The sequence below is a fragment of the Copadichromis virginalis genome, linkage group LG7 (genome assembly GCF_057382275.1).
Source record: "Copadichromis virginalis isolate Kocher_CV1m ecotype Utaka linkage group LG7, C_Virginalis_male_GT1.1, whole genome shotgun sequence".
Classification (NCBI taxonomy): Eukaryota; Metazoa; Chordata; class Actinopteri; order Cichliformes; family Cichlidae; genus Copadichromis; species Copadichromis virginalis.
In genome coordinates, this window is record NC_140624.1 from 27,857,767 (window position 1) to 27,871,361 (window position 13,595).

General features: G+C 38.7%; 2 protein-coding genes across 9 annotated transcripts in view; one reads left to right on the top strand and one right to left on the bottom strand.

Annotated features, from left to right (window-relative positions):
- Positions 1-382: 382 nt before the first annotated feature.
- cstpp1 (centriolar satellite-associated tubulin polyglutamylase complex regulator 1) lies at positions 383-7,201 on the bottom strand. 2 transcript variants are annotated; one of them, XM_085462811.1, is made up of 10 exons: positions 7,093-7,201; positions 6,961-7,026; positions 6,782-6,884; positions 5,227-5,357; positions 4,145-4,229; positions 3,867-3,952; positions 3,036-3,243; positions 2,305-2,414; positions 2,080-2,143; positions 383-1,326 (listed from the first exon to the last, which is right to left on the bottom strand). In XM_085462811.1, exons 2-10 carry the CDS (start codon positions 7,001-7,003, stop codon positions 1,158-1,160), a joined length of 999 nt encoding a protein of 332 aa, XP_085318937.1. In that variant the 5' UTR covers positions 7,004-7,026; positions 7,093-7,201; the 3' UTR covers positions 383-1,157. The 2 variants fall into 2 exon arrangements, with proteins under 2 accessions (XP_085318937.1, XP_085318938.1); XM_085462812.1 differs by having other exon boundaries at positions 3,036-3,129; positions 3,199-3,243; positions 6,961-7,201.
- A 5,799-nt stretch (positions 7,202-13,000) lies between these two features.
- Positions 13,001-13,595, top strand: part of ckap5 (cytoskeleton associated protein 5) — a 42,701-nt gene continuing 42,106 nt past the window's right edge. For 5 of the 7 annotated variants that reach the window (XM_085462813.1, XM_085462817.1, XM_085462818.1 and 2 more), the window contains exon 1: positions 13,001-13,058. The gene's annotated coding sequence lies outside the window, so the exon portion shown is untranslated. Of the gene's footprint in view, positions 13,059-13,310; positions 13,388-13,595 lie in introns of those variants that run through there. The other 2 variants (XM_085462815.1, XM_085462816.1) reach the window with 1 other exon arrangement.

A 13,595-nucleotide genomic window follows, 5' to 3' on the forward strand; every position in this document is an offset into this window, starting at 1 on the left:
TTTCTGATCTTTGAGGGGAGTAAGATTAAAGAGAGACTGGGCACGCCTTGGCCAAAAACACAATCTTTCATTCATGCTCATAATGACCCAACAAGAAAGCAGTATCCCCTGGAAATTCAACTCCTCTGGAACGCTTTTACCTTCTCCACAGATGTAATGAGAGGTACACCAGGGCAGCTTGAAACTCTTCCAATTCCGGCCTTTTCAACAAAAACTCCTGAAGAACAACCCCTGGACTGTACAGCAGTAGAGATGTGTTCTCTGAAGTGACGCTTCTCCATCTGCCAATCCCGTGCAATTCATGGTTCAGGGGTGGCTGTAGCTCAGGAGGTTGGTGGTTTGATCACTGGCTGTTCCAATCAACATAGCAAATATCACAATATACACTTTCCCATTCAATTTTATTTATACACTGCAAGTTCACAGCAAAGTCAAGGTGCTTCATATACTAAGGTAAACAACCTACAGAATTAGAGAGAACCCCAACAACAGCACTTGGAGTAAGAGACCTCCAGCAAAACCAGGTTCAAGAAGTGGGAGTCATCTGCCTCGACAGGTTGGAGGGTGACGGGAAAGAGCAACAAGAAAAGTAAAAGTATGTCGTTTTGTATCTTTCAAAGTTGCAAGGCCTTGTTGCTTAACAAGCTCACAGAATTTTATTCTGTATACAGTTTTGTGTTTACAGTAAGTTTGTAGATGTATTTTTTTCCACATTGCTCTTGTGATAAACAGCCTCATACAAACATATACAGAAATGGAACGGTATTCATATAATGCTTTCTGCTTTTCTAGTCTTATTGACTAAAAAGCATGCTACAAGACAGGTTTGTATTATATATTTACTATTTTTGGATGCAGATGTGTGTGTATTGATGTTTGGAACTCATCTGGTTCCTTGTTTTTTGCATTCTGCACAGTTTGAGCCACAAACAGATTCATCTATAAATTATAGTGCAGTAGTGATTGGTGAGAGCAGAATTCTGTATGTTTTCTAATGCATGTTAGACACATCCTTTAATGCTTTCTTTAATATTATTTGCATTATTTACAATCGTAAAAGTTAGAAGGATGTCTTCTTCTTCAGTCCTGACACACTGTCGATTTTCAACAGGCGTTCCTTTAAGACGGCAGGCAACAGGTCACTAAGTTGTCAGAGATCAGTTTTCAGATGAATCTGTCTCTTCAGTGGAGCCGTCACTCTCCACCTCCATCCTCCTCCTGTGGTGGATGTTCCTCCTGGGTGATGCCTTCTTCTGCACTTCTTTTAGCCCCCCCACAGCACTACTGCTACTGTTACTGCTAGGACTCACTACGATTTGAGCAATCCTGGACAGCAAGAGAACAAAAGATTACAATTAGAAGAAGAAAAGAGCAAAATGGGAAAAAAGCAAAGTGAAAGTATGTAGAGATTGTACTGGAGCGCTATTACATTTGAACACGAGAGTAGCAGCAGAGTAACCGTTTTCATGCCAGTGAACAGAAGTCTAACAATATCAGAATCAGCAGCTTGGACATTAATTCGATTTTGACCTTTGAAACCCACAAATTTACATATAAAAGATAAACCAGGAACTTTGAGCAATCCTGGACAGCAAGAGAACATCACGGCTGTGATTTTTCAAAAATTGATAAGTGTTAGCCATTATTGGCATAAATGTATAAAAAATTATAAATTATATTATTCAAGGGAGTTCATTTTTCTTGTTTTATAGCCTTGTGCTGCTGAGGGGTTTAATTTCAGATTACTTCGATGCTCTTTGCTATCAATCCAATCTACCTTACTACAATCTATACTAACTGTCTAGGGGTTGAAAAGCAGCTCTGAAAACTCTTGTAGCATCTGCTTCTAAAATGTAGAATTCAGTTCGCTTAATCCTTAATAAGAGTAAAACAGAAACAACACAGGTCAGCTGAAAATAGTACAAATCTATTTTTTTCTGTTGTAAGCCTCCAGCAGATCTGAGGAATCCCTCACTTGTCATATAACACATTAACACCTGGTTACAGCTGCCTAATATATGGAGTAATGTTCCTGTTGTTGATATGTTTATTACTATGTGCATAGATGTGCAGTCTCACAGTTTGTCAAGTTCCTGGTCCATCTCTGGGTCAATGAGCAGCTCTGCCTTACTGGGTAACACTCCTGCAGAATCAGGGAAACGAAAAGGTTCAAAATTCAAACATTTGAAAGCAACACTAATGTAATACAAACCAAATGCACATTTTTTGACTGATGTAATGCTTATGCACTGTGTGTCAATAAGACCCAGTGTCTCATTGACACACAGTGGTGGTTGAACCCACCAATAGTTTGGTTGATGGCCTCTTGTTTAGCCAGACTCATAAGGAAGCTGTAGTAAGAAATTCTGTCAGTCTGGTTCAGGATTTCCCTCATACATGACCTGGGCGGATGACTGCACACACACACACACACACACACACACACACACACACACACACACACACACACACACACACACACACACAAATAATGACAAATCAGTACTACAACTGGTACTGAAATTGTTGTGTGGTGAGGTGGGAATATTTTTGCAAATATTTAGTGTATACGCACAAAAACGCAGTGATTTATCAACATTTTTGCACCACAATTTTTTCGTACTTCACAAACAAATTTAGTGTACAGACAAAATACAGCCTTACTGTCTTAGTGAATTTAAACACGTGTCGTTAAAATTAATACTTTTTTTAAAAATTCATCATTATTATTGCTTTTTGGTCATTATTTATTAGTTTATATATTTTTTTATTTACAGATTACAATTAAAATTTAAAAAATGAAGCACCTAAATACTGGCCTAGACACACTAGATGCAATGTGAAAATCCTAAGTTACTTCCTTAAGTCATCGCATTCACAAGATTTTAAGTGAATTCTGACATTGACCTTGAAGTCTAATGGTAGGAATTTGAAAATATTACATCAGCTACATCACCTTTGAGAGTTATCGCCTTCACAAGATGTCTACAGGAAACTAAAAGAATATAGTGGTGAGTGAGAACTGAAGTGTTTACCTATGTTTGGACCTGTCGCACAGGGCGTCTATACACTGAGCCAAAGTGGAAGGCTCCACCCCATCTTGTGGCCGCTCTTCTTTGTTGTTCTCCTCTGTAGACACAGATGGGATCTGCTCGATGGAGGTGGATGTGGGGACGATGACAGTGTTGGGACTCTTACCTGCTAGCAGATCTTGGTAGATTACCAGCACACAGTCCAGGAACTCTACGAACACAATGGATGAATTTAATGGACGTTTCCTTTAACTTAAAAACAAATCACATTATTAACATTATTACATACATTTTATTCATTTTGTATTTATTGTTATTACTATATTTTTATTAATATTGGTTTGTTTATTCCCTCGGGTGAAATAACTGAGAGAATGGGTTCGTAAAACCTATTTTCTCAGTTATTTTATCCTTTATTATCCAATTTAATCAAATCTTTACATTCTTATCTGTTACCCAAGTTAAATATTCTCTTTTTCTAGGATACTTATTTTTTCAGTTAGTGGTGAATTCTTTACCCCCCTCAGTTTATTACACAGTCGTTATGAATAATTCCTTTTATTTCGTTAACTCATATTACCATTCGGTTCCCTGGATTAACATTAATCTACTCCCTTTAGTAATTTTTTCAGTCTGTTTCCTAGATTTCCTATTTCATTAACTAGATTCTCTTCATTTAATAATCAGTGCACATGAATTATTACCATTTTCCCTTATTTTCTCTATATAGTCCTTTGGGTTTGTATTCTGTTCCTTCAGTTTATTGATCCTTTCCCTCCCTAAGTTCATTAATTTGCTCTCTTTAATTATTCTTTTCATCACTTGGTTTATTACCTTGGTAGTAAAACTGCAGCTGGAAAGCATAAAGAAAATCAGAGAAAGACATCAGACAATCGATGGTGTCGTCCATCACAGCAATTCTAGAGGAGGAGAGAACAGCAATCATTACCCAGAAACTTTCAGCCTGTTAAGATCTGTTGTGTTCAAAATGTGCTACATTGAAAATGTGCTCAAATGAATTACATAGGATTATATATTGTGCAAAGCACTCAGGTTTCATCTTGATGTGAAATAATCAAGATGAAACCTTGGGAAGTTACTCTTTTGCTGACCTGGCGGCACTCTGAACTAACACCACTGGAAAATCTGGACACAGTAACTGCAGCAGGGACCTGTATTCCAGCATGGAGAGCAAGTCTGCAACACAAGACACAAAACATTTGTTGGCTACAAATTACACAATGACTAACCACCAGTTTTAAATAGAAAACTCATGACAGCACAAAACTGTAACACATAAAACTGTCAGTGACAACTAAAACAATAATGTAACACTTATGACATAAACATAGTTTTATATCAATTTTTTTATTAATTACAAATACACTGACATCAAAAACTTTGTCTCTTTGATCTGCAAGGATTTGTAAATTCACTGATTTTGAAAAAGCATGTTGTTTGAGGTCACTGCAACCACATCAAGAAGAAACATACAGCATCACCCAGATTTAACTCCTCCTGTGTCTATTTAATGTCTATGTCTACATTTACCAGCTTCCTAAGTATACCATAATAAGCTTTAGATCTAGTCAATGTGTCCTGCTGGGATGTTTCAAGAGTACAGGGCTATTTGGTCCTTGTACAACTGTATTCACACTTATTTCTAGTGGGTAATGGAATCTCCCAAGGCTGCTTTGACTGATTTTGTCCATGATTTTTATGGACAGAGTTTTAAGGTCAACAGGTCCAACCAAAGGTTGTAGTGTGTCAAGGTTGGTAGCTTCATAATCTCATGTCCACTTTTTACAAGTGATGCTCACTCAGTTGTCTTCATTAAGGCTCAGGTGGTAGAGCAGATCATCTAATAACCGGAAGGTTGGTGGTTCAAGCCCAGTCTGCCCTAGTCTGCATGCAAGATGTTAGTCCAATGTTGTTCTCTGGTGTGAATGCATGTGAATGTTAGACAAAAAGAACTTAGAAACAGCAACTTAGAAACAGTATCTCAGGAGAGTGACAGATGGGTAGGTCTGTCATCAGCAGTAGCACTGTACCTCACAGCAATAACATCTTGAGAGTGAATCCAGGCTGGGATATTTCTGTCTGTAGTTTCCATGTTCTTTACTATGACTACATGGTTCTCCCCAGAGGTACTCCAGCTTCATTTCACAGTCCAAAGACATTATTGTGTTCTCACCTCCACTTTTGCCGATCTGTCTGTAGCATTTCCAGAATACTCGAATGAAGGATGCTCTGTTATGTGGAGTGGCCTGGATGTAGTTAAACTCTCTGAAGAGGACGTGGTTACTGTTCTTTACACTGCTGAAACTACAGAAACATTACAAACCCAGATATATTATATATTTCTCTCACACACACACATACACACAAATTTACTCAATTGCTCTCTGCGATTAATGAAGTCTCTCTGACTCTGATATGTCTTTATAAATAACTTTCTGTCAGGACATGGAAGGCAAGCAGTGCTTGCATTGTTAAAGCTCCCCGCCTGTCTATTAGCGTGTGCATCCATCCTTTACATTACTGCCACCTTGTGACCACACGGAGCTAGAATTGCTGCATCTCTCTCTGGTTTGAGGGCGTGTCCATCTCCCGTAACACTGACTTGAGCTGGGCAAGCTGAGAGGTCAGCAGCTTTTTTCTGGTTGTTTTGCGCATGTGCACTGTGGATAAACTGCTAGTCTTCAACGGTAAACTGATGGGAGACCAGTGTGCGAAACAAGCTGCTGCTGGCTCAGCTTTCACTGCTCTGACACCAGTAATGAACTGTGCTTTGTCTGGAAACACAGCCACCATTACCCTGTGAAATAGATTCAGTCAGATTCATCATAACAGATGAGTTTCTTCTTGGTAACCACCTTGGCCAACATGTGTAATGTAGTGATTATGGTGTGAGAAAAAGTTGTTATTAACTTCTTTTGTACTGTGACAATACTCAAGATGGGATAGTAGCTCTGACCATGTCTGCTCTTTTCAGATTTTCAGATTAGCATTTCCCGAATGTAGATTTTTTTCATTAATATGTTTAATTCCTCAATAGACATATGCACAAGCTTTTTAATTCAACTGTTTTTTATTATTATTAATGTATTTTAATACACTTAAAAAAACCATGATGAAGGACTGTGAAACTGAGCTCTAAACAACAATTTCTTTTTCAGAGATTAGATTTTTCAGAGATATGTGATGCTCACACAACAGCCACACATATGATGACTATGATGAATATGATACTGTACATTAGGGCTGCAGCTATTGATGATTTCAGTAATTGAGTAATGTATTGATTATTCCATCTATTAATCAAGTAATGAGATAAGATAACTTATTCCACTCTCCATGTTCCAGATGCTTGATCCACAGATTCATCATTTTCACAGACTTTTCCTGTCTGTCTGTCACTGTGTAATGCAGGATTAAAGACCTGGGGAGGGGGGGTCTCCATCTCCAGCTCGTGCAAATGCATGTAGGTATCAGTATGATCTTCAGACAACAATGAAGTAGTATTGATACGTATAACCTATGCATTTGCACGAGCTGGAGATGATAATCCTTTTAAACCGTATGACACACTGGCAAACAGTGACAACCATTTCTTGAACATGACGATGTATCACCAAGTACACGGAGAGTAGAATTCGTAAACAAATCTAACTAGTTAACGTAAAAACCTGTTAACCTAAAGCACCGGAGCTGCAGTCTCACTGTTTCAACAACTGTGTGGAACCTACTATTCAGCGAAGTAGCGGATCACTCCGAACTGGTTGTATTCCTCTTTGTGTTCTAGCAGCTGGATCACAGCATCATTCAGGTAGAACAGCACATTGCTGTCCGCTGGAACACAGACACACACAGAGATTATAAAGTTAGCCTAGGAGCTAACTGACAAAGCTAACAACACACGACCTACCGAGATACTGATCAGCGGGAACCGTGGGGTTCAAACGGTTCATTCTGCTCTTCCTATAGAAACCCACTGAAACAAGACTTAATAAATACGCAGCTATAATCGGTGAACAGTGCAGCTATTTACTGTACGTACACTGTGTTCTTATTACTCTGAATTTTGTTAGCTAGCTGTCCTAACATGGTGAGCTGGTGGACTTCCATGGAAACCGCCGGATGTTGTGAGTTACATTAATCAGAGCCCCTCGAACATTACTACTGACAAAGATTCCGCTTTGAAATTAAACGTTTTACAGAATTTAAGAGCTTTAAAAACTGAGAAAAAATTGGAACTTGTATTTTGAAATTCTCACGTGTACAGATTTTTTCAACACACTTGTGTTTTTAATTTACAGTTACAGAAAAATATTCACAAATGTGTAGAATGATATTTTCACAAATAGAATAGAATAGATCTTTATTGTCACTGTTACAAGAACAATGAAACACAGTTTGCATCTCTCCGTTGGAGACATTCAGATTCTTTTAGGATGGACACAGGGAATGTGTTGTAATACACAATAATAATAATAATAGTATGTACAGATCAACATAAGAACACACACACACACACACACACACACACACACACACACACACACACACACACACACACACACACACACACATATATATGAGTGATCAGTGTGCAGTATAAGGTGCAATGTGATCAGTGGTATTCCGCATTGAGTAAGGGATAGGAATGCTGGTTACTACTATAATAAATACGGTTCATAAATACGCTGTAAATGTCCATGGATTTTAACAGCACAGTTAACCTTCAATCAGGGTGGGGGTAGGGCATGTTTGACAGCCTTGACATTGACATTGATTCTGTTTTTCTTTGACCTGATCGACCTGTAGCGTTTACCAGAAAGAAGGAGGGAAAAAAGTGAGTGTCCAGGGTGCAAGGGGTCCTTGATGATGATACTGGCTTTCCGCTGAAGTCTGCTGGTATAAATGTCTCTGAGGGGGGTTAGTGAAGTTCCAATTGTCCGCTCTGCCGCCCTCACCACCCGTTGCAGTTTTCTCTTGTCCTCCACAGTACAGCAGTTGAACCAGAGTGTGCAGCAGATAGATCAGAAGACTCGTGATGGTGGAGCGGTAGAAGTTAATTAGAAGTCTTTGGAGTAATTGCACCTGAGAAAGTATGGCCTTTGTTGTGCTTTTCCTACCTACTGTGAAATGTTTGTGGACCAGGTAAGGTCAGCCGAGATATGGACCCCGAGGAACTTGAAGCTGCATCAATGTAGGGCGAAGTGCTCAGATCGCCTTGTTCTCCTAAAGTCGATTACCATCTCCTTGGTCTTGGCTGTGTTCAGATGTAGGTTGTTGTTGTCACACCATCGCTTCAGATGCTGAACTCTGTAGGCTGAATAATTAATGTTCTCAATCAGTCCTATGTAGCTGGTGTCATCAGCAAATACACTGTGAGCTGCAAACTTCTCATTTAAATTTTACTGAATTTTTTTTTACTGCTTACAACTACAACTCTGTGATTATAACCTCTTATATCAGTGAATACAAGCACTTGACTACACCCTCTCAAGTCAGATTCACATATTCTGCAATTTTGCAACACTTCTTGGGAGAAAGGCATTTCAAAACTTGCACTTGTAGCTGAAGGGGGATAAAAAACAGAGGTGTTGGTGGTAGTGGAGGGAAGATACGAGGAGGGCTGGGACGGAGGTAACAACAGTAGAGGTCAGCCAATCAGAAGGCCTCTGTCCTCTTTTCACCATGTTGGATTCGCAACTACAAAGCACAGAGCCTGGTTTCTTTCAAAACTTTGTTTAGTACATTAGCACTGTGGTTGATCAGGAAATTAACACAGACACAGCAGTCCCCCATTCCTCATTAGGAGCAGCAGCAAAAACCAGAGCGAATGATCATTTTAGCTAACGGTACTAGCTAACTAGCTACCCAGTGTACACTGATCAGTAATACACTCTTATAACTGTTCTAATCCTTGTTAACAGACCTGAATGTTGCAGCTGCATAAAACACTGTTGATGACAACTGTGATCTGTTATCTTTGTACCAGAATAAAGAGGGAACCCAGAGTATGAGCAAGTCCAGTGTCTCAGTGCCATCCTTTCTGCAAAGGCTTATGAAGTCACATCCACCATAGACTCTCAGGACCACAACAGCTACACCAGCAGTATCTTCTCTCTCAGTTTATCCCACTGTTGGCAGTAAAAGAGGACTTATTTAATCTCTGAGCCCTCACTCTGAACCACAGCACTTTCTGCAGGGACATCACACTTTAAATCACACTAAACTAGTCTTCCTCAGTACTTTCATGCTGACTTATCCATGTTTATTATGCTAATAGGAGACCAAGTTCATACCAACACTTACAAGTTTACAAGTTCATAATAAATCCCTGAACTCAACAGATAAAGCTGCCTCTGCTGTCCTTTTTTTGTTCTTTTGATTGATTGGTCATTTTGTTTTGGTTAGTCTGTCCAACCGTAAAGGCTGTTATGAATGATTGAGAATGAGTCTTGTTAAAGAACCCAGATTGCAGGTCATACATAGCGCTGATTCCCAGCTACGCTGTTTGCAGTGCGTGCCCACTGGTAAATTTATTGCAATTTCTCTCAAACTGGGTGTGACGGTTTGCAGTGTAGTGCTATTTGCCTGCTCCTTTGGTTTGATAGGTCTCATGTGCAGCTGGGATATTAGTAGAATTTATTTCTTTGGCATTTCATTCGACACCTTAGTGCTTAGTTACATAAATGTTTAAAGTATCTTTAGTTATTTTGATTCAGAAACAACACAGAATTATAAGTCAAATGTCTCCTATGTGTGTTGTCCGTTATCTGTGACTGTACTATCCAAGTACAGTCTATCCAAGTCCTCTCTATACTTAAATGTTTCATAAACATTCTTTAACCTCCTAAGACCCGAACTCTTCCACAGCATGCATTTTTAATTTCTCTTTGATATTTGAGCATATTGGGGCCCAATGAATGTAAAAAGAAAGAATTACCAGATTTTTTTTTTTTTACCTTATTTTTGGTTTTATGAAAAATAAGAGTCACATATGAGGATATTTGTTTAAAAATTTGATAGAACAGTAGCAGAATAATGTCCTTGTAAGTGGATATCAGGCCCTTGTAGAGCAAAATTGAGTATTTTGGTCTAAATAACCCAAAATGTGATGTCCACATATGTGGACACCAGGTCCTAGGAGGTTAAGATACTAAAATTCAAATCAAATTAGAGAGGCTGGGATTTGGTGACTTCGTATAACCAACAACAATATTAGAGCACTTTTCAGCCCAAATTGATTTTGGGCAATCAGTTTTGTCTTATCAAGCAGCTCATACCTGGAATACAATACCCTCGGAAAGAAAGACTATATAACATTCTTTATTTCTTTTTCTAAATTTGTAAAACAGTGATTATTGGATAATCAAACATGACATAATGCCCTTGAAAATCCTTGATTCTAATGTTTTTTGGTTTGGTTTTTTTTTTGGGGGGGGGGGGGGTGTAAGTGATTATAGGGTTTGATCTTTAATAATGGTATATGGACATTTGTTTTTGTCACACGTTTTATGTTCACACGCTTCTAAATGTTTGGTTTGTTGCTTTATTTAATATGCCATTAACCTGCCAGGGATTGCAGATGAAATAGTCTGTGGGTAAATCTGGCATATTTACATGATGAGCTTAAGTGCTCATGTTAATTAATAAGTATTTTCCCTTTTAAATAAACACAAACATTTACAAATTGTATTGATAATCACAGCCATCATTAAAAAAATAAACTGTGAATGGCCCTTGGTGTGCTATGTCCAGCTGATATTGAAATGTGTGTACTCATGTAATTAAAACATATGAACAAATGAAATGAAATTATCTCTACTCTTTACCTAGGCAGAGGGCAGTAGGAATGACAGAAATAACAGGACTATGTGTCTATTGTATATTTTGCGTTATTTTACATTTTCGTCACAAAAACTCGCCAAGGTTGATTCCTGGTGAGTGCAGGCCACTAGTGTCTGCTGTCAAGCGCCCACATCTGTCTTACTGTGGAGGGAACTATAAAACCTTGTGTAACATTTTGATAGAGATCAATAAGTCACCTAAGCTCACTGCTGTCTGTTGACAGCAATACTCTGGTGAGTTTTCTGTAAGTGATATTTTTACTGCTGTTAGTTGCTGGTCTACATTACTGCATTACTTCTTTGAAGTATAAAAAATATAAATTGTATAAGTATAAATTTTCATCTGGTGTGAGAATTTAATCAAACTGTTTATCAGAGTGAAAATGCAATACTTTTTGGACAGTAGCGGGCATAATGTTAGCTTAATTGTCAGCTGTTATTGTTGTCAACAACAGCAACAACCCACAATGAACGGGTCCAGACCGGTGTCTTGCCAAGGTAGGGATCCCGACAGTTACCCCTGTGTCGGGAGCATGCGCTGGACTGTCCAAATCACGGACAAACAGTATCCGTCATTCTTGATTTTTAGTTCGCAAACACTTCTTATAATGACTTATTACTACTGAAATTTTGGAGGTTTTAGCTCTTTATACAATCAAGTTACAGAAGGATACATATTACCAGGCAAAATGTCGTCGGTTTGTTGAAATAATCCAGTCCGATAATACCTGAGAACAATAAATGTATAATTTCTGTTGTAACCCACAAACTGAACGGTAAATTAACGACATTCATCTTTTACTTTCTCACTAAACTAAAACGTCACGACTTCCACGTGTGGTTAGTTGAAATGGAGGCGAAGTCAACTGGATCCGCTTTCCCCTGCCCAGCGCGTACTCCACATGCAGGGGAACCTAATTCCTTCAGAGATACCTACCTTTACCTACCTTGACACGACACAATCATTTTATGGTGGCCATCAAATTCTGCATTGAGCTTTGGAGAGACTTTTATATATCATTTATTTACCCGGATACAATGTGTCGTTGACATTAAAAATGTGATTTTCGAAAGAGATCAGTCAATGGATCAAGCCAAGAGGGTAGCAGAAATTGTAACAAACATAACACCACAGTTCTACAAACTTACTTAAAGTGACCAAAAAGGACTGCAGAGGACAATGTGGGTACAAATACGCAGAGTTATAAAGATACTTCAACAACAGGTTATTTCTTTCTTCTATATATAACCCAATCATAAATCATGTTCACTACTGTCTATTTACTAATATGAGTAAAAATATTCGAAATACAAAATACACATAAAAACATCGGAAATCGGTTTTTGGCATAACATCGCTCATCACTAAAGTTTAAAGGGCGTACACGAAACAAACAAGTAGTGTTTACATAGACAATCGTAGTTTTGAGATAGACTTAATTTCAGAGTAGCCAATGAAATCTCTTCTGAGAAAGCAATGCACGCGTTGTTCCAATCAGCTAAGGAATTTCACACATTGAAGGCGGAGCATATTTCAAACGCAACCAATCTCTCTCCACATCTGTCTCCGTCTAGTGAAAAACAAAGAAGCCCATTAGATGAATAAGTAGTCACATAAGTAAAATTTCACTGTATAAAGGTAGCATTTTGTTTGTGTGCTGCTTCTTCACTGTCCATGACAGGTTGCTTATGCAGTCGGACTAAATATTAAAAGTGATTCAGCACTGGAGTGACGTCGTCGGGGTGGTGTCCCGCTCTCCGCTCCGCCTCCGTCTGTCCGGCTCTGGAGAAATTTGAAAAAGCTGAAAGAAGTTGGACGTATTTAGCGAAATCGGAAGTGGGCGTTCATTTGTGTTTAAAATAAGAGTTCAACACACGCATATTCCACAGACAGACAAACAAATATTTTCATATCCCAGCCCAGAAATACTTTTTCGAAGTTTTTCTTTTAACGAATACGCAATTTCTGTAAATTATATTTATAATTTGAATTAGATAAGAAACAGCGCAACTGTCTGTTTTATTCTGTACCGGAAATAGTGTTGAATCTCCTTCGAGGCAGGGAAGCACTTGTATAAAACTCGGCTGGACCCCGCTTCAGTGATCTTTATCATCCTCATCGAATTGGGGAAGCAGCATCGTATTTTTTAAAAGACGCAAACAGGTATTATGTTGAAGATTTTAAATATTATTATTATTTTTAAGCAACTACAAATCAGGTTTGAATCGGAGCTAGTTGTGATGTAATGTGTGTAGCTGCGAACTGCGCTGTTAGGCCTGGTTATGTTGGCGGGGATGGAAGGTTAGCTTGTAGCCTTCTTTCTAACCAGCTAACAGCTATTACCAACCGACAATAAATTAACGGCGAGGTTTGACTTTGAAAATAACTTATGCATAATACAATTTTGCACGACATGTTTAACAATGTTTATTTGTCATTAGCGATAGCCGTCTGTGTTGATGCGGGTTGGACCTGAATGAGCGGTTAACGGGGTAACGTAGCAACTGTCACTGTTGTTGCTAAGTTAGCTAGTTAATGGCCCTCGGTAACTAACGTTAGCAACTAACGACCGCTAGTTATGTTATGCTGGCCACTCCCAGTCAAACCGGGAAAGCAAACAATCGGTGATGTGGTTAATTGACGGCACGGTTGATAACCAAAGTGATAATGACTGGTTGGGTGTATTTAAAGGGGAGTCTA

Bases quoted from the DNA above. Each gene is read 5' to 3' on its own strand.
- cstpp1 (XM_085462811.1), bottom strand. From the start codon at position 7,003: ATGAACCGTTTGAACCCCACGGTTCCCGCTGATCAGTATCTCG. The intron at 3,953-4,144 runs GTCAGCAAAAGA...CTCCTCCTCTAG, and splicing joins TTAGTTCAGAGTGCCGCCAG to AATTGCTGTGATGGACGACA. The intron at 1,327-2,079 runs GTGAGACTGCAC...CTTGCTGTCCAG, and splicing joins GACCAGGAACTTGACAAACT to GATTGCTCAAATCGTAGTGA.